Below are 24,904 nucleotides of genomic sequence, written 5' to 3'. Positions count from 1 at the left end.
ACCCATAGTTAGTCTTGCACAAGTCCAGTAAAAGCTGTTAGGCTGTTAAGCAAGCTTCATCCTTATCCCTCATATATTTTTAAAGGTAAGTGAAGCCATATTCTTTCTATATGTTTTGGTGAGGGGGGCAATTTCCAGGAGAAAGGGCCTTTGTAGCGACCCAGCTCTGATGGGTGAAATGGGGGGGAAACTAACCCAGGAAATTAGCTTTCCTAATCGCATTAGTGGGAGACTGGGCAGTAGACTGTTGTTTTCAGGAAACTGTTTCATAGGTACCGAAGCAGAAAGTCTCTCTGTCAGAGTTTGTCTGTTTGCGTAGACCCTCCCTCCTGTTGGGTTAAATCCAAGTTGCACCCAATGCCACCATGTTTTTATTTCTTTAGGGGAAAATATAGCCATTTCTATGATACTAATGCCATTTCTGTGATACTAATTTGTCTCCAGTATGCTCTGCGTTTGATTAAATGTTGCAGTGGGAAGGCAGGAATCAATTCAGTTCAAGATAAAACAGGAACTTTAGTCAACTGATGACTTTAAAGATGTCTGGAGCCAAGTCACTTAGAGCAAATCATGGAAGAAGTCTTACGTCATTTGAGTGCCTTTCTCATCCCTAGTCACCATATTCTGGGATAAGGAGAATGCAGTAAAGGGTGAAATGCTCCAGTTCATATAAGCATGAGAAGAAACCTGGAAACATTGGCAAGGAGTCCCAGAATTAGCTTAAATAAACGACTGCTCTTTTGAATGACAGCAAAACTGGATTATAGAAGAATTTATGAAACTGGCATTGTGATATCTTATTTCCCCTCTTTTAGTGAAATATCAGCTGGGTTGCTAGCATCTGGCTTAACTTGAAAGAATCGGGTGATTTTGTTGGCAGCACATCATGCTGTCACAATGTAAGTGGCCCACATTAGGGAGCAGCCTCACAGGGAAGCGTTTCTCCAATTAGTGACCCATGGATACTCCTGCATCTTGTATGACTGGTGGGTCTCATGCTGCAGGAGCTGCAAGGGAGACAGGTTGTTAGAGGTTTGTTCTGACTAGGAAACAATTCTTTAGCCGGAAGCACTCTTGTCTCCTTGTTGTGAATGTCAGGTTCAATCAATCACTTGTTCTTTCAACATCATTGATTAAATATCTACTGTGGACTGGGATCTTTATGAGGGCTTTTAAAAGTGAATTTTTAAAAGGTGCTTTACTAAAAGGGCTCATGCCATCTAGCAAAACAAACTTAAATTTTTAAAAATCTGTAACCTAAACATATTTGGTCCCTATTTGTACATAAGGAAAAGAATGCATGAATTCATTCACCCATTTGTTGACTTCATTCTTGGAAAACTTGAGTGGTTGACAGGCTTCCTGGATTAGAAGCCACATGGCCTTGGGAAATTAATTTAATGATCTCTAAGTCATGCTTTTCTCACCCATAAATTAGACATGACTAATAGACCCTGCTTCTTAGAGGTATGATAAGGAGACCATACATATGATCTGCCAGGAACTAAAGCCTCTATGCATTATCCTGTTTACCCTCATAAAACAATCCTATGGAGAAACCCATCATACAGAAGAAGAAACTCAGGCATAGTACGATTAAATAACTTACCGAGGGTCAATCAGACAGAAAGGGGGGCATCAAAATTGTAATCCTTATTGGTCTGACTGCAGATGCTACAGCCTTATCCACTTCACTTCTCTGCCTCCATGTAGAAAAAGATGCATTGCTGACCTGGGGCTAAACATGAGTGGGAGTTTAGGTTTATTGGCAGGAGGTGATGGTGAGACTGGAAAGATAGGTCAAGATAAGTTTGTAAAGTTACTGGAAGGTTATGCTAAGGAGTTTGATCTATATTCCGTAGGTAGTAGGGACTCTCAATGGATTTTGAGCCAAGAAACTGGAGGATTTCTTATGGTTTTAAAAGCTAACCCTTGATTTCCTCTATGTCACCAGATCATTCCCAAACATCTCAGATGAAAGCATCTTCTTCCATCTGGTCCAAGATGGGGCTTATATGGGTTGGAATACTGCCCAGTGAAGTGCTAGATTAGGAACAGAATTAAATGCAGCTAATTCCTCATCCTGCATCAGTATAGTGTCTAACTGAGTGAACTCCGTGTCTAGGAAAACACGGATCCAGCTGCTACTGAATCACAAAGAATACTCAGCTTCATCTCAGCCCTTAGTCTCCACTTATGGGTGCGATACTGTGCCAGTTTGGATATATTATGTCCCCCAGTAAAAGCCATGTTCTTTATTGTAATCTTGTGGGTGCAGGTGTATTAGTGTTGATTAGGTTGGAACCTTCTGATTGAGTGTTTCCATGGAGATATGACCCACCCAACTGTGAGTGACACCTTTGATTAGGGTGTGACCTCTTGATTGAAAGTTTCCATGGAAATGTGGCCCCGCCCATTCAGGGAGGGTCTTGATTAGTTCACTGAGGTCCTATAAAAGGAGCTCACAAACAGAGGGACCTCAGAGCAACTGAGAGTGACATTTTGGAGAGGAGCTGCATCTGAGAGACATATTTTGAAGAGGGCCATTGGAAGCTGATAATGACATTTTGGAGAAGGCCATTTTGAAACTCAACCTAGGAGCATGCACATGCCAGCCATGTGCCTTCCCAGCTAACAGAGGTTTTCTAGATGCCATCGGTGTTCTTCAGTGAAGGTACCCTACTTTTGATGCCTTTGTTTGGACAGTTGCATGGCCATATGACTATAACTTTGTAACCAAATACCCCCTTTATAAAAGCCAGTCCATTTCTGATATTTTGCATAACAGGCAGCAGTGGCAAACCGGAACAGATACCTATTTTAAATGAATCATCCAAATCTCTTCTACATACACATTGACTATGGACTACAAGGTGAGTGCAAAAGTCAATGAAGACTATTTAGGATCTCCCTGGCAAATACGTAAGACATATTGGCCACTCCTCGTCCCATTATTAGACATTATTAATATGATGCTGAGACATGATGCTGGCAATGAATCCTGCTCTGCATGGTTTTGGGGGCAGCTATCACCAGTTGGGCTGAGACCTATTTTCCATCCATGAGTTACATTTTCTTGTATGATGGTTTGGAGCTGTATGTACCCCAGAAAAATATGTTCTTAAATTTAATTCCTTCCTGTGGGTGTGAACCTATTGTAAGTGGGAAATTTTGATGAGGCTACTTCAGTTAAGATGTGGCCCACCTCAATCAGGATGAGTCTTAATCCCATTACTGGGGTCCTTTGTAAGGAAATGACTTTCCGACAAAGACAGAGAAAGCCATGAAAGCAAGAAACTGAAATTGATGAAACCTGGAAGAGAAGGGAGAGACCAGCAGAAGTTGCCATGTGCTTTGCCATGTGACAGTGGAGCCAAGGATTGCTGGCTGCAGGCAGTCTTTGGGAAGAATGTATACCCTTGATGGTGCCTTGATTTCAACGTTTCCCAGCCTGAAAACTGTGAGCGAATAAATTCCCATTGTTTAAGCCAAAGCATTTCATGGTATTTGCCTGAGCAGCCTAGGAAAATGAAACACTTATTCCACTTATTCACCTAAATAGATGGCCTGTGATTTCAAGGCGTCCCTCACTACTGGAGATTTGCTTACCATATACAAATTACAAAAGGTAAAGGGGTCTTTCGCTAGTATTTTGATCAGGGCCCAAATGTTTACTAGCTCTGATTTACTGACTGCCTGTTTTATGTCAGGCCCAATACTGAGAAGGATTCATTATTCAAGGAGAAGTGGTACTAGGGGGGCAAAGTGGTGCTTACAAGCAAACTAAAACTTCGCAGTCAATACAGAGGAAAGTACAATTAGGATTTTATCTTGAGAAATTAATTAAAAAGTATGAATATAGAGAGAGTGACATCATCAAGAGGACAGTGTAGGAGGTCCTGTTAAATACATCCCCTTAGAAACAGCAAAATAAAAGGGGAAAATCAACTCAGAACTCTGAAAGATGATCAAGACTATAGAACAACTCAACAAATATTGAATACGAAAGAGGGGAAAAAAACACCTGAAAACAGTAAGAGAGCGATGGGACACATTTGCAAGTCCAGACCCCTCCTTCTTGTTTAAATCTACAACTCATGGCAGGGAATCTATGGGCCACGGTGCATCCTACTGCAGGCCCTGACTGTGGATCCACCCACAGTGGCAGTCAGGCAACCCATGCACATTGTGACTTGGGTCTCTGAGGCCTGCTAGACCCACAGTGGCGTTCTGTGCTTGTGCATTCAGCTGTGGCTTCCTGAAGCCAGATAACCTACAGTGCCACTTGGGCAACCGGTCCAGGTCTCTGGTGTCTGATTACTAGTGAACCTAAACAGAGATATTGCTTGACTTTATACAGTGATCCCATCTGGCTCCATGGAAGACAGACTCAGGATGCAGGTCTAGGTCCTTTAACCCAGAATATACTGGGAAACTGCATGGATAGGGGAGTAGAGACACTGAGTGGTAATACAGACCCAGGACTGAAAGCTGGATTGAAAAAGCAGACCAGAGTATGGTAGTCAGCTGAGCTGACCACAGTTCCTGGAAAGGAAAAACTGTAATAAGAACAAAGAACACAACCAGAGGCCCTGGGAGGAGAAGCTGGGGAGACGAACTCCTTTCTTGGAGGGAAACAATTGCATATAACTGGGAATTCTTGAAAGTTCCTGCATACATCCAGGGCAAAATGCAGACTCAGAGAGACCTGAGAAGAACTGAACTGTTAACCACAGACTGTTCTCAAAGTTCGGTATAAACTGGACTTAACATTGAAGAACAGGCTTAGCACACAGCCAATTCTATACTAAAACCTTAGGGAAGAGGGAGAAACTGACTTCCAGGGTTAGCACATCAAAATAATCAAATGCTCAGACTTCAACAGAAGATCACAAGTCATACAAAGAAACAGGAAGAGATGGCTCATTCAGAGGAACAAATTTAAACAACAGAGGAAACACAGACATTGGAAAATCTAATCATAGACATTCCGTCAGTTCTCCTAAATAAGTTCAGTGAGCTAAAAGAAAAGATGGCCACAGAACTAAAAGAAGTGAAGAAGATCATGTATGAACAAAATGAGGAATTAGAAATTTTTAAAAGGAGCCAAACAGAACTTTGAAGGTGTAAAAAACAATAATGGAGATTAAAAATAAGCTAGAGGCATTCAATGTTAGATTTTAACAGGCATTAAAAAGAATTGGCAAACCATAAGACAGGACAATCGAAATCATATAGTCTGAAGAACAGATAGAGAAAAGAATTTTAAAAAGTAAGCAGAACCTAAGGAACCTGTGGGACAATGTGGAACATACCAATATAGACATTATGGGGGAGTCCCAGGAGAGGAGAAGGGAAAGGGAAATTAAAAATGTGTGAGGAAGTATTGTCTGAAAACTTCCCAAGGCTGACAAAAGACATGAAAATGCACACCCAGGAAGCCCAAGAACTCCGAGTGGGAAAAACTCAAATAGATCCATTCCAAGACATTTTGTAATGAAAATGTCAAATGCCAGAGGTAAAGAGAGACTTCTGAAAGCAAGAGAGATGCGATTTTTTTCACCTACAAGGGATCCTCAGTAAGATAATGTGACTTACTCATTAGAAACCATGGAGGCTGGAAAGCAGTGGTAGAACATGTTTCATAAATCAAGTACTGAAAGAGAGAATTTTTCAGATAAGGATTCTATATCCAGCAAAATTGTCCTTCAAAAATGAGAGAGAGTGTAAGACATTCACAGATAAACAGAGGCTGAGGGAGTGTGTCACCCTGAGACCTACTCGATGAGGAAGCTAAAGGGAGTTCTTCAGGTTAAAAGGAAAGGACAGTAGATAGTAGCTTGGAGCTGTATGAAGAAACAAAGGTCTGTGGTAAAGATAATCACCCGAGTAAACACAAGTGCCTGAATTATTATGTTCTTGGTATGTAACTCTACTTCTTATTTCTTACAAGATTTATAATACTATTGAAGAAAGTAATTATATTTATTTATTATGGGCATGCACACTATAGAGAGGCAATGTGTGATAAAAACAACATGAAGATGGGGAATGGAGTTGTATAGGAGCAGAAACTGAATGTTATGGAAATTAAGTTGGTGTCATTTCAGACTAGTGAGTTATAGATTTAGGTTGTTAAATACAAACCCTGTGATAACCACATAGAAAGTTTTTAAAGTATATTAAGGCATGGAAACGAGAAGGGGATCGATCTATTTCATTAGAAAAGATCAACTATACATAAAAGACCAAAATGAAGGAAAAGTGGGACAAAAAGGTATGAGACTTACAAGAAACAAAGGGAAAAATGGCTGAACTAAGTCCTGCCTTATCAGCAGTTACTCTGAATGATGGTTTAAACTCTCCAGTCAAAAGATCAGATTCAAATTTATAAGTGGTCAGTTCACTAGTACATATTTTCAATTATTAATGCCTTTGCTTCCCTGTATAATCCTGTAACTGCAGGACTTTGGGTAACAAACCCCAGGCTAATTAGGACCGTTATATTTTATTTCGTTTAATTTCTGCAGGCATGATGAGAGGTAAGTGTTTTTATCCCCACTTTATATTGAAGAAATGGAATCTGGGAGAGTGAAAGTGATTTCCCGCGGCCACGTAGCTGGCAAAGGCAAAAGTAGGATGTGAACCCGTGCCTGTCTGACTGTGAAGTCCATGTTCTTTGCACTATGACTCTGCCTATCGAGGTGGTGTTTCATACTTGAAACAACTAGTAATTGGCAGCAAATGAATGAAATCTCTTTTCTTATCTACAGCTTTATCAAGCAGTAAAGGAGAATTCTTGTTAAATGGGGACTTTGTCGTCACGATGTCCAAAAGGGAAATCCGTGTTGGGAAGGCTGTAATAGAGTACAGCGGATCCGACAACGTAGTGGAAAGAATTAATTCCACAGATCGCATTGAACAAGAACTTTTGCTTCAGGTAAAAACTTGCTCACAAGTCTATGACTTTTCTTTTACTCAGAATCATGGGGCATGCAAACAGCCACTCCATTCTGTTTGCACATTCCAGGTTTTGTCGGTGGGAAAGTTACACAACCCCGATGTACGCTATTCTTTCAATATTCCAATTGAAGATAAACCTCAGCAATTTTACTGGAATAGCCACGGGCCCTGGACAGCATGCAGCAAGCCCTGCCAAGGTATCTGTTTTGCGGTTGAGTTTTGGTTTTTTTAATTCACTTTTTTAAGAAACTGCCAAATTCATGCAACCTATAAATCTTTCAATCTGCCTGCTTTCTCTAATCTCCTTTCTCTGAATCAGTCTGGTCATTTTTGGCTGATGAGTTGAGCTTTTTAAGGGATTAAAATTGTGTTGAGTTTCCTTATCCTAAAAAAAGGTTTGTACACATGAAGTCAAGCAGAATCCATCTCTGCCACTTTACTTTCCCCAGAGACATGGATTTAGTAGTCGTATTACATATTGTTTCTTTCATTTCCCTTTGTCCTAATTGAGGGTTGGCAAACTATATCCAGTGGCCTGAATCTAGTCTGCAGCCTGCTTTGGTAAATAAAGTTTTATTAGAACTCAGCCATACCCATACATTTATGCCTTGTCTATGAGCAGGTGCAACAGGGAGAGTATGGCCTGCAAAACCGAAAATACTTACTTTTTATAGGAAACTTTGCCAATCCGTGGTCTAAATACTTGATGGAATAGGGTACTTTCTCTGAATTTTTTTTTTTCCCTCCCTGCTTAGGGGAGCGTAAACGAAAACCTGTTTGCACCAGGGAATTTGACCAGCTTACAGTTTCTGATCAAAGATGCAATCACCTGCCCCAGCCAGGACCTGTTACTGAACCCTGTGGCACAGATTGTGAACTGAGGTGAGGCCTCGTTCCCTCATTGTTTACTACCAAGTTGTGAGGGTTTTGTGGGAGGTCTCTGCGTGTGAGGAGCAGAAGGAGGGGATGTTGGTCTCCAGTTCTTTTCCTTGCATTTCAGTGAAATAAGCATGAGCCAATTCTCCCTTCCTCTGGAACCGATTATTCAGGATATAGGCCTGCAGATGTTTTGTTCTTCTCCTAAGAATTAAAAATAGTAATAGAGTATGGTGCTTGGAAAAAAAAAAAATGTTCTCATTTGATCCTCACAACTCATCAGTAAGTATTATCCTTGGGAGTTGCATTACCATCCTCAGTGCTTCGTCTTCCTTTTGCAGAAGAGAAATTATCAGCATAGAGTGGTATGAGAATGTGTTGAAGTCTCGTCATTCATAAATGGCAAAGTAAACACTTAAGCATTTTACAGGTTCCGTGTCACCATGCCAAATCCTATCAAAGTGGCCTTGGCTGCCCGATGCATTGAAAGATGGCCTTGAATCCATGAGGCTTTTATGTAGGTTTATGCACAAGTTCTCAAGTGGATTTCTCTGCAAGTTTTGTATTACTAGTTTATGTGGTGTTGCATGATACTTGGAACTTGGAGAATAATACGCTGAGGATGATAATAAAATAGTAATAGTAATAATAATAAAACAATCACAGTCGTAATAACTACTATTGAGTGCCTGTGATGTATGTTAAGTGCTGCACGTGCCTTACCTCACTTAGTCCTCCTCATAGTTCTATAAAATGAATCCTGTTTCCTCCCATTTCACAGATGAGGGAGCCGAGGCGCTGTGAGGTTACTTGGCTAATAAGTGCTAGAGTTTGCATTTGCACCCAAGCCTTCCTTATTCCATAGCTGATTTTTATTAAAAATCATCTTCTGATACCTAGATAAAGCCAGGGCTTCAAGTTTTTTCATTTCATATAGTAGATATGTCAAAATGCCTATTCTAAATTCCTCATTTTGAGAAGGCCTCGTTTTTTTAAATACTTAACTCTTAAAAAAATTAAACTCTGCTAAGAGCAAATGAGGACAGCAGCTCAGAGAACAGGGTTGGATGATAATAGCAGTTCTGACTAGTTAAAGAAATGAAGGTGAAGGAATCACAGCCATGTCTTTGGGTGTGGTAGAAGTGACAGAACTTAGAGGTAGGAAAAGAAAATAAGAGTTTAGAATTAGCTTGTAAAGCCTCATAACTAGACAGGTACATGCTCATGCCTGAAATTAAATAGAAGCTGGTGTTTATCAACATGTATCATACTGACTTTTACAGATTGTTGGGAAAGTAAAGATAACAGAAAAACATACAAAGACAAATTGAGCCTAAGGAAGGCTTTCTGCCCTTTCCACAGACACTTCAAGGTTCTCTGCTCGTATTTCAGGGACTGTGTTCCTCTCAGGAGACTCTACTGGACTTTTCCAGCCTGCACTCCTGAGGTGTTTTCTGTGCAGTGACAGGATGCCTCCCTTCCTTATCCAGCCCTTATCCAGGATGGAAAATAACCTTTCCACAAGGAAATGGTGATGAAGGCAAAGAGAAGGTAGCCAAGTATCGAAGGGCAGATGAAAGTTCCAGATGCCTCTGTTGAATTGGTCCACCTTTTTGCCTCACTTCCTTAGGGAAGTGAGAGTCTGTCCGGATTAAACTGTGACAGGATGAGATAAAACATTGTTTTACAACAGCTCATTTAAATGTTCTGGGTTAGAGCAAAATCCAAAAATACTGTGTCACACTAATGGAAAATCTCAGTAGCCCACTTTACTTGCCAGATGGTCAGCTCTGACCTACTTCGGGACACTAGTAAGAAACTCCAAGATAAGCATATGGCCAGTATTCCTCCTTTCATCCTAAGGGTCTTCTCCCAGACCGGTGTGCATGGAAGAATTCATGGAGCATGAGTAATCAGTAAACCATTCGATTTCCGTGCAGTGGAGGATCAGCAACTGAGAATAAATTCAAAGGAACAAAATGTAATCCTTTTGGGAATTACCAAATCTAATCAACAAAGAATGTTTCAAGCTCATTTATTTAGACTGTTCCATGAAGTTTGAGCATTTTATTTTTTTTTTCTTTTTTAATTTAAACATTGACCATATTCCTGGGACATTAAAAGAAGCAATCAGTTCATCGACACATACTGAGCACCTACAGTGTGCCAAGAAAGTTTCATTATTGGTACTGGGAATACAAAGGTGACGAAAAGTTATAGACTCGACTCTAATTTTTAAAATGTATAATCTAGGTGTATAGAATGTCATCCACTCTTCAAGAAACTTACAGTCTTTATTTATAGACAGTAATGTATACAGGGCTTAGCCCTCTTGAAATCCACAATTAATGTAGTCCAAATTATTCATCCCTTTATTCATTCATGGAATGTTCCTTTAGCACTTCCTTAGCACTTTCTAGCACAGGCTCACATTAAGTAGGTTTCCTAAGGTGAGTTGCCAGCACTGAAAAGGAAGAAGTCTGCTTGTTAAATGAAATGCTGGGTTGCATGAACCCTTTAAATATAAAATTGCCTTTTTTTTTTGCTCTGTTGAATTTCAATTTTTTTTTTTTTTTTGGCTGCTTGAATTTCAGATTCACTGTATCAGGGGAGTATCTTCAGAAAGATAGAACCTCTCTCTGTCATTCTGTGACTGCTGTGCACATTGGCTGCCATGAAAGATACATGGACACATTGGTTTAAAATTTGATCTTAGTGACTGACTGTAGCTTTTGGTTTCATGGTATTTGAATTTAGGAAGAAAAAAGAACTCAACTCCTATTCAAGTATGGATTAGGCATATATATATTAACAGAAAATGGTGGTTTCTGCCCGTTGTTTATGCATAGGTGGCATGTTGGCAGCAGGAGTGAATGCAGTGCCCACTGTGGCTTGGGTTACCGCACATTAGACATCTACTGTGCGAAATATAGCAGGCTGGATGGGAAGACCGAGAAGGTTGATAACAGTTTCTGCAGCAGTTACCCTAGACCAAGCAACCGGGAAAAATGCTCAGGAGAATGTAACATGGGTGGCTGGCGGTACTCTGCTTGGACTGAAGTAAGTCGGTTCACACTCAAAGTGGGTCTTCCTCTTGAATGCCAGATCTGATCAGTTTGATGCTGGCTGCTTGCAGCTTTGTGGTGAGAACTCCCATTTAGGCTACACAGAAAGAGTAAAAGAGTGCCACGATTGATTTATACTGCCTGACCCCATTCAAGCTCTGCACGTAAGAGTATCATGATTGATTTGTAATGTCTGACATAGACATGGCATGTGGAAAGTTGAGAGTGGTGGAACAACACTGAACCAAGAATTTTTTCCATATCCTACAAGCCATTTCTAGCTTTATTTTCCCTGGCCCACTAATGTTGACTTCAACATAAACCTAGTGAATAAACTGATAACATGAACACACATCCCCAGAATATTAACTAGAGTTGGCCAGGGTTGTTTGTTTGTTTTTCTCTTATGGGCTGGAAGAGTCAGCATTTCTAGGATCTTGAGCGTGCCTTATAAGGAAACTCAGTAACAGTTTTACTTACTTTTTGTTCTTACAGTGTTCTAAAAGCTGTGATGGTGGAACCCAGAGGAGAAGGGCTGTTTGTGTCAACACCCTAAATGATGTACTGGATGACAGTAAATGCACTCATCAGGAGAAAGTCACCATTCAGGGGTGCAGTGAGTTCCCTTGTCCACACTGGAAATTGGGAGACTGGTCAGAGGTGAGATGGGAGGGCTGTTATTTCCCTTAGGTCATCTCTGATGCTCTAATTCTGGGCGTCTCCTGGCCTGTTCTAGGCTAAACCCACTGTGCCTTTCTCCCACCTCTCTGAGAAAACAGCAGCCCCTGCACATGACTATACTGGATGAGAGAGATTGTCCACTGCTGACCTCAGTGACACAATGGGCTTGGTTTGGTCTCCCACCATAGTAGCATCTCATGGTGATTTGGGAGTGCCAGTCTCTCGTCTTTCCTCCCCTTTAAGACCTAGCCGAGTTGCTAAAAGGAAATCATGTTTTTATTAATTGTAAAGCCATGCTGGCTTGGATCTGAAGTCGAAAGTAATGTTTCCTTACTTCCTTGGCTTTGAAATAAGAAAATTAGACCCCAGTGAGTAGCCTATCTGATTTACCCATCCAGTTGCCAGTGCAAAAGCTGGAACAAAGAGAAAGGATCAGGCTGAGTGTTCCAGATTTGTGCCTTTCTCATTGCTTATTCAATGAAGCACAAAGCAAACCCTCCATTGCTTGGCACCGGGGGCCCCAGGAGAGCAAGAGAAAGGTGTACCCTCTTTCTTGCTTTCCTGGTAGTATTAACACTGTCTATGAAAATGGCCTGCATTTAACATAGCCCAGCATGATTCTCACGAAGCAGGTGACTCACTCCACCTTCCATAATGGGGAGCAAGTGGATGGGGAACAGAAGTTCCTTTACTTATGGGTCAAGTCAGGAATCTGGGGAAAGAAAGAGTGATCCCTTATACAGTTCCTATAGCCATGTCCATACCCCATCCCACCCAAATAAATGCAATATAAACAGTTTACTTTCAACATCAAAGAGTGACTCTTAAAAAAGATATTATTAACAGCCCCAAAATGGTAGACAAATAAAAGTGCCTGTGATCAACAGTGTTTGATTCCTGGACAAATCAACAGCAAACCTATTGCTTAGCTCTATGATAACAAACTGCCTTTGCTTTAAATGCTAGTATTTGGTTTAAAAGATGAAAGGAGGAAGAAGGAGTAAGTTTTACTCAGATAGCTAATACTAATTCGAGTATTTCAAATTAAGAAACAGACGTTTGTAAGAATACTGAATAAAATCAGGGTGGGGGAGAGCAAACTATAAATTCAGTACAGTCCAATGTTTCTTAGATATAAAGACTGGGAAGAAAACAGCAAAATTTTAACAGCAGTTGTTATTGGGTAATGAGCAGTGAGATTTTGAATCATTTCTAATTTTTTATGTTTTTCTTTATTTTTCAAATTTTCTGCAGTGAACATAAATGAATATATTGAATGAACATTGTGATGAGCACTTGTGCAAATGAAAGCTCATTTAGTTTTCACAGCCCTTTTTAGTTGCACATTGTTATCCCCGTTTTATAGATGAGAAACTTGAGGTGCAGAGAGATCATGTGACTTGTACAGTATCCCATAGCTGGTTGTACTGGGGTTAAAACTAAGGTTGGTCTAACTCGTAAGTCCCTGCACTTGGCACCTCTACTAGAAAAACATGAATACTGTTTCTCAGTATTTTAGAGCATGGTGCTATGTTGAGCTTATTCTGTGCTTGAACTGGCCCAGAGTCTGTAGAAATACAGAATGGTTGAAAGAATGAATGAACATTGAACAAAAAAACGAGCCTTGTTATATTGATATGTTGCTAAGGGAGAGAGGAATTGCTATGGGAAAAGGGCACACCTGTTCCTGCTAATCAGTGCATAACCCCTAGGAACCACAATGCTTCGTTCATTCAGAAATGACCCTGACTGGCTGTGCTTTTCATTACAGTGCTTGGTCACCTGCGGAAAAGGGCATAAGCACCGCCAGGTCTGGTGTCAGTTTGGCGAAGATCGATTAAGTGATAGAATGTGTGACCCTGAGACCAAGCCGGCCTCCATGCAGACTTGTCAGCAGCTGGAATGTGCATCCTGGCAAGCGGGTCCCTGGGGACAGGTATTTTGAATGATAAGGTTCTTAACTACATTCTTTCCTTCTTATCTGGAGAGGGTTTGCAGAAGGGCATTCCAGCCGTAGAGATTTAACTGCTGTGCAGTGTGGCATGCACTCCACTCTCTGTGCAGCCAGGTCAAGCATGCAAAACCTTGCAACATTTTGCCCCACCTCCGAGGGGGAATTACCCTCCTGAAACTGATTACTGCTTTTACAGTCTCACATGCATGTCTTCAACCTTTGCGTTAAAACCGTAGCTTGAGCACATGCACATTTAAACAAATTCACAGCAGATTTCATGTCTGGCTGATGTTATCTGCTAGCTAGCCTCTATGGGTCTGTCATAAAATGTTATCCAACAACAGTCTTTGGCAGGAGGGTCTTAACTGGATTCAGAAGGGTTGTTTTGGCTCCCAGTGATTTAATTCAAAAGTTCACCTCTGTGGCTCCATCAAATATGTCAGTTTTCAAAATTGGATGAAAGGTTACAGAATCATCATGCTTTGAAAGAATCTCTTCCAAGTCATCTAGTCTGTTGGTGCCACCATCTTAACTTGCACCATTCTTAAAGGAAAGAGTGAAAGTCCCCCTTGGGCTTGCATTTGAGAAGCCTCTACTCTGGGAATTAAGTCCTTTCTAATATAGAAGCAAAAGTGTTCTGGGTACTATTTGAGTAGCACTCTGAGTTCCTGAGGGAAGCAGAGCAGCTGCCGGCTGTCATTTATGTAGTCTCTTGAATGGCAGGTCTCCACTGGCTCTCCCAGCCACAACCCTGTTCGTTCTCTGGCTATGTCTTCATTTCCAGATGTCCATGTAGTAAACAGGAGCAGCTTCGTTACCACACCATTACAGTTTCTACCATTAACGTTGAAACTCTTCTGACCCCTCTCTGTTACACAGCATCCCCAGTCAGATTGGCTGATCATGTCTAATCACTCGGAGTAAATAAGGAGAGTCTAAGGACTCTTTTAATACTGCCTCCTTTTCCTCTACAACTGCACAACTTTTAGGGGATAATAAAAGGAGGAGAGCATAGCTCAGGGTCACTGTCAAGATTTGGGGTATAACATCTCTTAGAAATGACAAGCCTATTTTTTTTATCCATGTCTATACCAACCTGATTCTAGCCCAACTCTGATGAAATCCTCAGCATAATTTCCCAGGAGTCAAATAATGATAAGTACCTATTCCAGCTGTGGCACTCTGTGAAAGATGCACAAATGATAGAAGTGCTTGTCTTCCCTTCCAGTAACTCCCAGTCAAGGAGTTGAACCCCTCCAGAAATAATTCCAATAGAATGCAGAAATAATTCCAAGTGTCATTATAGTAATGGGTCATATAATGTGTACAGAGCAGGACTGCCCATTTTAACCAAATTTCTTTAGGATCTAGCCCCCTGGCCCACTATGATAGAAATGTTTCTCTCTTGCAGAATGTTACGAGGAAAGTAAGGAAAAGAGATTAGCTGAATTGTGTATACTTTTGTTTTATTTCCTTCCCCCAGTGCAGTGTCACTTGTGGTCAGGGATACCAGCTAAGGGCAGTGAAATGCATCATTGAGTCATATATGTCCATGGTAGATGACAGCAAGTGCAACGCAGCAACTAGACCTACTGATAGCCAGGTAAGTCTCCTTCATCAAACTCACTTATTGGCTGTGGCCTCTAAGATGCCAAAACTTACAGTCAAAACTGTAGTCCTTTCGTAAGTTAGTGTGCAGGTAGGTCAACTAGTTGATTAAATTGTCCAGGCTTACTTATTTGTTACATTTAGATTTTAGTGTTTTGATGTACTGGTGTGTTAATCTTGTTTATTTTAAACACACATAAGTTTGATTCTCTTATTGGATGGCAAATGTTGGTTGTTTGGTTTTGCTTTCTTAAACTTAGATTATTTTTGATGATTTCAACTTGGAGGTTGGTAAGTGGTATCCTCTGTTCGGGTAGCAGTGTGTTGGAGCCAGCTTGGTACCAGCCAGGAAGAACCAATTGGTAAATCTGTAGGAATTTTGTGAGCTCATTGTTAAACATAGCCGCTATTAAAAATTAAAAATATAAATCTAAAATTAATTATATGACAAGCAAAGCTGATACTTTAATTTATCACTTCCTGATCATTTTAGTACATCTCACTATTATCTATGCTTTTGAGGTTAGTTACATCTATTGCATCTGTGTGCTGGAAATACTGTATAAGGGTGTGCTGCTGCACACGTCTTCCCCACTCTGTGTTCAGTGATGTCAAGTTAGTAGCTTCAAATCGGTCATGCTGGGAGTTTTTACACCACAGTTATCAGCCAGAGCTACAATTCTGGGCTTAATTTGTTGTTCCGTTGATTGTCCAGCCTTAAGAAAGTAATGGAGAACATGTTAATGCACAGTAAACGTAAAGGAGTTTCATATCTGTAGCTGTTACATTGTGAATAGCAAAAAAAATCAACGATCTATTCTGATATTTCAAAACTATAATCTGATTCAGTAAAGAAATCATTCATGTTATTGATGATTGAGTGAAGTTTTGACATCATTGTTTCAGTTTCAATTTATTCTTAAATATGAACAGAAATACCAACTAACATTCATGTCAGAACTACACTGGTTTAGCATTTTCAACCATAGTCAGGCAATAGATTCAAGGGTTTAGCAAAAGTCAACAAAAGCATTCTGTGAGCATCAATTGGCTATGTGGAATTTACAATAAAGGATTGTATATTTTATTGTTATTTGCAAATAGTGTACTACGCATCCTTTATAACAGTAAAATTTATAATCATAAATAAACATTGCATAAATAAAAAGCACATATAAACACAAATAAAACACAATAACACAAATGAATAAATAACACATATAGGATTTGTATGTGTTTGGACCTTCAGTTTTGACATAATGTATGTGAAGAGAATATGTGAACAGAAGACTTAGGTCTGCATCCCAGCTCTGCTAATTGTTGAAGGCAGGATTTGAACCCAGACTGTGCCCAAACTCATGCTGGGAGTAGCCCGTGTACTGCCTCCATTCCAGGCACCCTCTGTTTCCTGCGTTTCAGCATGTGGTGTTGATGGATGAGGAGTGTCGAAAAGAGTAAAGGAGTACAGCAATGTCATTCGTATGGTTGCAGCTGGTCAGTTAACCAAACTAGTTTCTTGTGAGAGATTTTAAAATCATTTTATCAAAATGTTTCGAGCCACACAGTGACAAATGCCTGGGAAATGTTAGCTATTCCATCACAGAGAGACATGAGGTGAGGACTTAGCAACTCTGTTAGAGATTCCAAACATATATTTCTAAGTTATTCTGTAGCATCCATTTGATGACAGGGCAGCTGTCATAGTTGCAGTATGTGCATAATTTCTTCAGTCTGTAAAAAGTGCCCCATGGCTTCTTTGGACATTGGGCAGAGGAACAGGCGAGGTCTGTACCACGTAAAGGAATTTCACGTTCAGTTTGTGAGCTCTGCAAGTCATGGGTGCATCCCTCACATTCAGCAACAAACCCGCAGCACTGCACACCATGCCTGGTACATCTCGGGCATTCGGTGATTATGTATTAAATCAAAGAATATTTGCTGACCACTGAGGCTGGGAATAATTGTGAGCAGGTCCATTATTTCCTAAAATAAGGGAATATTATCTACACATGAATTGGCTTCAATTCATTATAGAGATTTTTTCTGGGAGATTGAGGGGTATTATATAAATTCCAGGCATTGACAAATTGAATACACCTCTTATATCTAGATTTGACCTCTGGGGCTTTGGGCATTATCTTTTGATAAACTGGTAAAGCAAATTCATGATGAGCAAATTCTGGTTAGAAAACTAGTAGAATGTGAAAACAGAATTTGACCTTCAAGATTTAAAAAAAAAAGTACCAATAATGAGTAAACAGTATCTTTTACCCCAACTTAGGTGTTATTCGACAATGTTTTTTCTCTTTTCACAAGAACAGGTAGGTAAATATGGTCTTAAAAACCATCAAGTGTAGACCCCTGCTCTGTATCAAGGCACCCACAAAATGACTCAACCAGTTTATGGTTGGAAAAATTGGGGATGAGAGATGTCATATGGCCAGAATCTAATGGATGTGTGGGGTCTTCTCTTAGAATTCTTAGCCCTTATGTTTTATACACCATGAACATTTAAATGTGCATTGTCTTGACAGTAACTTGGGCATTTTTCTCCCCTCTCACATCTAGGACTGTAAATTACCATCTTGTCATCCACTCCCAGCTGCACCAGAACCAAGGGGAAATAGACCCAGTGCGCCTAGAACCCAATGGCGATTTGGGTCTTGGACTCCAGTAAGAAATAGAATGGAGGAACCAGAAAGAGTGGGGAGGGGAGGCAAGACTGTAAAGATGGGGTTATGATCCAGTAAGCAACCACAAATAATCTATCTGCATTGCTTTCTTTGCTCCAATATCTAGTGCTCAGCCACTTGTGGGAAAGGTTCGCGGATGAGATACGTCAGCTGCCGAGATGAGGATGGCTCTGTGGCCGATGAGAGCGCTTGTGTAACCCTGCCCAGACCACTGGCAAAGGAAGAGTGCTCTGTGACCCCCTGTGGGCAGTGGAAGGCTTTGGACTGGAGTTCTGTAAGTGGGTGGATTCTTTGGAATTGGGAGGGGATTTGGGGGAAGGGGGATGTATAGTGGCAGTTCCCAATGTTGATGGGTAATATTTCAGAGTTGGGTTTAGTTTGTGATTTAAATTATTCTGCTAGATATATGTGCAGCATATAAAGTCTGCATCTCAGTCAGATATGCAAGGAATGCCATATTGGCTACTGGAGAGAATGACATGGTCTGACTTTTGTTTGAAAAAAGTCATGTTTCATGATCTGTGGATGTTAGACTTGGGAGGGGGTGGCAGTTTTCCAAATTGCAGGAGCCCCACTGAAAGTCCATTTCAGTTGTCCAGACAAGAGAAGGTGATGGCCTGGACCGGTGATGGTGAGGGTGGGTACTGTGAAAGGGGCTGGTTTGGGGATATATTTTGAGAACGGAGCCAACAGGATTTCTTAATGCATTGGATATGGGGTGGGAAGAAAAGAGAGGAAGTCAGGATGCCTCCAAGGTTTTTTTGGCTTGAGCAAGTGGGTAAGTGATGGGCCATTTACCAAAAATGCAAAACCACGGATTAATAACTACCAAATGACAACCCTTTCTCTTTCTGAATGCTCAACATAGTGCTCCGTGACTTGTGGGCAAGGTAGGGCCACCCGGCAAGTGGTATGTGTCAACTACAGTGACCACGTGATCGATCAGAGCGAGTGCAACCCAGACTATGTCCCGGAAACTGACCAGGACTGTTCCATGCCACCCTGCCCTCAGCGCACCCCAGACAGTGACTCAGCTCAGCACCCTTTCCAGAACAAGGATTATCACCCCAGAGGCGCCAGCCCAAGCCGCACCCACGTGCTTGGGGGAAACCAGTGGAGAACCGGCCCCTGGGGAGCAGTGAGTATTCACTGAAGTCTGTTGCTAATTTGCTTTCTTTTCTTTCACTTGAGGTAGGGTTTAGAGGAGGGCAGTCTAGAAATGACTTGGGAGTGTTTGTTGTTCTGAGAGATTGACATTGTGTATTTTCATTTGTTTTTGTGTTAACTGGGATGCATTAACTGCAGCCTCTGAAAAGATGCTACACAATACTGGTTGCATGCCTGTAGGGGTTGGGGTTAGGGGAGAAATGCCATTGCTATCAGGTGAGAAAAGATGGCCTCCTGGGAGGCATTGCGAAAGTGATGGGGATTGATCCTTGAGGCCACAGGCAACTCCCATCTGGAGGGAAATTAAGAGGACAGAGAAACTTTTTTAAAAGGGAGTTCTTGAAGTCATTTTCCTACTTGCTGTTTTCCAAGTGAATGGAGTCTCCAAATGGCAAGAACGGACACACAGCCAGAAACATGGCATGTGCGCCAAACAAAAGAACATAGCAATATTTGTATCCTAAGTCTAACACACAAGTCCTCCCCTGTTTCTCCATTGGCTGGATATTCCAGAGAGTACAGTCTATCCGAGAGAGCTTACTAGCCCCGCTTTGGGATTTTAAATTGTACAGCCTATCAGAGATAGCTAACTAGCCCGCCTTTGGGATTTTAAATTGTACAGCCTATCTGAGAGAGCTAACTAGCTCGCCTTTGGGAGTGCCAACTCTGGGCTGACATCAGGGGCTCTCTCCATCAGGGGCTCTCTCCTTCCCTTTCACCACGGAGCTGTTTGAGCCAGTCTTGTCTAGTTTCCATTTTCCCTATTCCACGTTGCCTTGATGTGGAAGCTAAACTTAACCCTTTTTACAGTAGCCACTGTCCTGGATTAGGGGGGTGCTAGTCTAGGTAAGATCTGTGCTTAGGGGAGGAGCCCCACAGTCTTACAGTTATCAGCACAGGCTCTGAGGGGCGATGCATGGGATCATGGAAAGACTTACATTTTCAGACTTTGGGGTCTTGAGCAGATCCCCTCTCTTCTCTGAGCTTCAGTTTTCTCACCGTAAAACACGGTTAACAATACTTACTACTTTCCTGGGTTGTTGGCAGAAGTAAATGAGATGATGCTAATAAAGTACTTTTGCACCGAGCATGTGTATCCATGCATATCTTTATTATTACATTATCATTAGCCTTCAAATTAGTGAGAGCTTGAAAAATAATATCAAAGGAAAAAATATTCTTTTGAATGTTTTGATTTTTTTGCTAGAAGAGTTCCCAAAAGATAATTTATTGTGGAACCCTGGAAATGTTTGGTGGAACTGCAGGAAGGGGTAGGCTTGTAGTCAGAAGGTGTTTACTAATCACTCAGGTGTCTTCTCTTTAATTGTGCACTAATCAGTTTCCTTCTAGTACCACTAATTGTGTTTAATTTTTTCTGGACTGAAAAGCATTCGAAGGAAGCCGTCTGTTTCTCACCATGGTTATGTTTTAGTAAATTAGATTTACTTTCCTGTGAATACTAATTAACCACTGAGCATTTTCACCCACTGGAAGTGCTGGTTGCAGAATGTCTGCCAAGTTGCTACAGTCATCTCCTTCTCCTCAATTGCTCGCAACTTTAAGGCCCTCTGCCTGGGGTATGACAGATTTTATTTCCGAGAAATTAAAGGGCCATCAGGGAGGCAATCACTCAGTATCCCATATTTGTCCTGGTTGAAAAAATTCAAAACTCACACGTGTGCATTCTGCTGATGGCACTAGATTTTTTTGTTTTGTTTTTTAAACACTTTAAAGCTATTCTTACTTAGGATGACATTTGGGGATGATGGATTTCTTTAAGACTGAATGACTCTACCCTCAGGCAGTGTTCCCAATTAGGGAGGATTAGGTAACCTTTTTGCAACAGTGGGCAAATACCATTCTTTTCTTCAACATGTCTGTGTTTTGTTTGGGGGTTCTTTTTTTAAAAATTAAGTGGGGCTGAAGCCAGACAACATGATTTTTCAGCCCTAGCTTGAAGTGCTTGACCCATCCCTAGGATGCCTGTGCTAGATGTGCAAGCACCTGTGCATTGTGCAGTATGCAAACTACAGACCATGGCAGAAAAGTCAGAAAAGTATTATAACCACTAGAGAATGAGAATCCAAAGTTTTCATTGGATTCTGGAGTTAGAACCTCATTTTGTGGGATATTTCTGCAAAACTTGAACCCTATACAGGGTTTCCCATGTGTACCAACTAGGGGGTCTCTGGATGCAAACAAAAGAGAAGAAACTGAGTCCTTCAAGTAGAAGTAAAACGAACAATCAAACTGTTCATTTAGCCCCAGAAAGGGCGGGGGCCAGAGCATCTTCAGGGATCTAGAGCAGAGGTCAGCATTTTTTTTTTTTCCTATAAGAGGCCAGATAGTAAATATTTTCACCTCCTGGGCCGTATGGTCTCTGTCGCAATTAGTCATCTTTGCTGTTATAGCACGAAAGCAGCCACAGGCAACACAATCAAAAGGGTGTGGCTGTGTTCCAGTAAAATTCTATTTTCCAAATCAGGTGGCAGGCTGGATTTGGAACACTGATCTACATGGAGCGGTAACTAAACAATTTTTTTAAGAGTTTTTGTCTCAGCCGCTGAGTTACTCTGCTCAGGAATCCAATTCCTAGGAAAGTCCGATTGGCCTCACTGGGCCACTTGCCAACCCTTTGTCAGGGTAAAGCCGAGTGTTTGATTGTCTTGCCAGGATGCATCCACTGGGAGAGAGGAATAGTTCTTCAAAGGGATATTGGACTGCTATTGCCAGATATAAGGGAAATACGCTGGACAGGTGAAAAAGATGGATGACAATCTCCCCTACTTCCTTAAAGGCCATTTTTCCTTGTTTTGTTCATTGTGGATGACGAATCTCATTTACACTTCACTAATAGGTTCAGGGTTTGTTGATTCAAAGAAGTATTTACCTAGGAAAATTGTTGTCACCTAAAAAGGATGAGAAAATTGTCAATAAAAGAAGTCTAAAGTGAAATTCTGCAACTGAAAATCCCTGTTGATCAAGTGATAGCAGAAATAGAATTGGAGAAAGAAAATTTATATACAGCACTTCACCTACCTATGGAGGTGTATAGGCTCAAACCAGTTGGTCCTGGGTGCAGACAGTTCAAGACTGTGCAGCTCAATTGTTTGGCCCCAGCTGAGCAGAATCTCTAGCTCTTGGGTCAGATTCTCATTAGAAGCATTGTATTAGTCACTGGGCAGCCAGTGAATTGGTTGGCCTTGAATCCAGGTGTCCATCCTTGTCCCATTCAGCCATATTAGAGGGGGTTAGCATATGGTTTATAGATCTGTTCCTTCCAGCAACTGTGACTGGGCTGGGCAGTAAATCCTGTGATCAGTACTGTGGGAAATAAAGAGACACAATTTGTAAGATCAGCTCTTCCTTCAAGAAGCTTACCATTTTATTGGGGCAATAAAACTCACTGGTGAAATAATAAAGAAATGATAGAAGATTGTATTATCAAGGGAAAAAAGTTCAAGGGTCAAAATGTTTATTACAAATCTGTTTAAAAAAATTTACAACCCTTTGTAACATTTTTAATTCTGGGCCCCTAAATAAAGCTAATTATAGTCAGATAGTTCTTTATGCTTATTGTTATGCACTAAGCTGTTTAAAGTAGAAAAAATAAATATTGTCAAGTTCAGAGTAAGTATACCAGAAACCTTCAGAGAACACAGGTAAAATTTTTGAAAATCAAAAAGTACCTGAATGTTTTCTCAGACAGAATTAGTGAATCTCTTATCCTGCACTACATTTTAAAAGCCCAACCCAATATAAATTGACAGTGTAGGTGCTGACTTGGCAACATTTTAAAATCCTTTATAACTTGACCAGCACAGGCAGGGAAGTTGAATTGAGTCTCAATGCCATGAGCAACGAAATGTATTCACATCTTCATATGGAAAAAGCTAATCACCAAGAAGCAGTGTTTTGAGGATATTTCAAAAGAACACTGGTTTGACCTAGGTTTAGTTAGAAAGATAGATAAGCCATCAGAACCCGGAGCTAAGAACAAGGTTGCAAAAGCAGTGTGAAGCTTGATAATTGTGGGGATTACACTGCTTTGAGGACTATATGGTTATTTTACAGACAAACTGATTTTAAATGTAAGGGTCTGAGTGAGGAATATGAGCAAACACATTGGGTTGAAATGATAAGGAAATTAAAGAATAAAACAATTAAGATGTAGATAAATAAGAGAGCTATGAGAAGCTTCTGTGAGAAAGTAGCTGAAATGCTAACATAAAGCTGTGACACCTGTGAGAGGGAGTGTTAGGCAGGAAGTCCACCTGAAGACAGGTTTGTTGATGTGGAATTCAGTTAAGTTCCATCAGAGAAGTAAAAGGAAAAATAAAATAATGGAGCTACTGTTAGCCGTGGAAGTAAAAGCTCTTGAAAAGGGAAAGAAGGGACATTACTTGCTAGGAAATGGTGTCTAGATGTCATTCCATGATGCCATCCTCGAGTAATTGAATGAATTAATATAGAGGCTTAATTTCAACAACTGCCAATTCATTATGCATGTAATTTGACCCCTGTGTTGAAAGGGAAGTCAAATATTGGTTCTAAATACGTTTTGGAAAGAATTTATAAATAACCTGTGGTGTCATTTAACACCTCTGTACCTCTCGAGGTGCAGAGGACCAAGGAGGACAATAAATGTGACTGCTTCAGAAGTCACTATGCATTATCCCACATTCAGCATACACTGAGCACCTGAAGCATGCCAGAAGAGAAGCCACATTTCTGCCCTCCAGGTGTTTAGAGGATGTGCACATTAAAGTACCCCAGGGAAGGGGCTTTCCCTGGTTCTCAGGATTACTTTTTATCCGTTTTGGATGACCTGAGAATGATTTCCACTACATTGGTCTCTGACTTTTCAACCAGCTGCTTTTTGCTCCCCCCCCCCCCAGAGGGAGATGGATTTGGAGATTAACTTGTGGACCGATGTGTTTAGTGTTCCAGTAGCTGTGCTGGCGGGTCCCAGCGGCGTGTTGTCGTGTGTCAGGATGAAAACGGATATACTGCAAACGACTGTGTGGAGAGAATTAAACCCGACGAGCAAAGAGCGTGTGACTCTGGCCCTTGTCCTCAATGGGCTTATGGCAGCTGGGGAGAGGTGAGAGGGATCTGTCCATTTGTATTTATTTGGAAGAAACACAGAATAATTTTGCTGACCAAACTGTACTGTAGTTGATATTTTACTATAAAGAAGAAGAATTAGCACTATTAAAAGCTTCTTCATTTGGGATTAATTAATTAGGAGACTTGTCTTATTTCTGGACTATTTTTAAAGTGTACTTATTACCAGTTGAGCCTTTCGTGTGTAACAGAGCAAAGTTAGGAAGGAATGCAGATTAAGTGCTGGTATAGATTTTGGGTGTGTGTGTTGCACCCTTTTTTCTATAGAATAATATTCCAAATCCCTGATGAAGCCAGAATGATTAGGTGTTACTATTCCTATCAAAGAAGATACATTTTAATTGTGCAAGTGAATGATTATCTGTATATTTGCAGATAAATGAAATTCTTCAGCTCTTACCTTTTTAAGAGGTGGCTTCTATGACTGATGAAGGGCAATAGAGTATTTGGAGCAAACAATACTGGATCCCATTCCCAACCCTGGCTCTTACAAGCTTTGTGACCCTGGCAAATAATGTAACTTTGCCAAATGTCCATATCCTCAACTGTAAATGGGGGTAATAATAGCAGCAACTTCATAGTATTCATAACTATCATATGAACTAGTACATGTCAAATGCCTAACACATGGCCTTCAGTTAATATTAACTGTTATAATAATGGTAATATTAATGATAACTGATTAATGATAATAAATAATTATTATTGTGATTCTTATTAAATATGGTTTTGAGCCTCTATTATATATAGGGCTTACATGCTTATTGTTT

The 24,904-nt window shown here is 40.7% G+C and overlaps 1 protein-coding gene and 1 long non-coding RNA gene across 6 annotated transcripts in view; one reads left to right on the top strand and one right to left on the bottom strand.

The window, feature by feature from the left end:
• ADAMTS9 (ADAM metallopeptidase with thrombospondin type 1 motif 9) overlaps positions 1 to 24,904 on the top strand; it is a 158,972-nt gene that overhangs the window by 63,396 nt on the left and 70,672 nt on the right. For all 5 annotated transcript variants that reach the window (XM_037799815.1, XM_037799806.1, XM_037799799.1 and 2 more), the window contains exons 17-27: positions 6,774 to 6,940; positions 7,031 to 7,160; positions 7,719 to 7,845; positions 10,689 to 10,899; positions 11,400 to 11,564; positions 13,357 to 13,521; positions 15,023 to 15,142; positions 17,716 to 17,820; positions 17,947 to 18,114; positions 18,709 to 18,978; positions 23,950 to 24,111. In XM_037799815.1, coding sequence (XP_037655743.1) covers positions 6,774 to 6,940; positions 7,031 to 7,160; positions 7,719 to 7,845; positions 10,689 to 10,899; positions 11,400 to 11,564; positions 13,357 to 13,521; positions 15,023 to 15,142; positions 17,716 to 17,820; positions 17,947 to 18,114; positions 18,709 to 18,978; positions 23,950 to 24,111 — 1,790 coding nt within the window. The remainder of the gene's footprint in view (positions 1 to 6,773; positions 6,941 to 7,030; positions 7,161 to 7,718; positions 7,846 to 10,688; positions 10,900 to 11,399; positions 11,565 to 13,356; positions 13,522 to 15,022; positions 15,143 to 17,715; positions 17,821 to 17,946; positions 18,115 to 18,708; positions 18,979 to 23,949; positions 24,112 to 24,904) is intronic.
• Positions 21,535 to 24,904, bottom strand: part of LOC119506764 — a 36,862-nt gene continuing 33,492 nt past the window's right edge. The window contains exons 6-7 of the long non-coding RNA XR_005211064.1: positions 22,047 to 22,331; positions 21,535 to 21,916 (exon numbers count right to left, since the gene is read on the bottom strand). This is a non-coding gene — a long non-coding RNA (uncharacterized LOC119506764). The remainder of the gene's footprint in view (positions 21,917 to 22,046; positions 22,332 to 24,904) is intronic.

Source organism: Choloepus didactylus, chromosome 1, assembly GCF_015220235.1.
Source record: "Choloepus didactylus isolate mChoDid1 chromosome 1, mChoDid1.pri, whole genome shotgun sequence".
Lineage (NCBI taxonomy): Eukaryota > Metazoa > Chordata > Mammalia > Pilosa > Megalonychidae > Choloepus > Choloepus didactylus.
The sequence above is the reverse complement of the archived record's forward strand: the minus strand, read 5'-3'. Positions and strand labels throughout refer to the sequence as shown.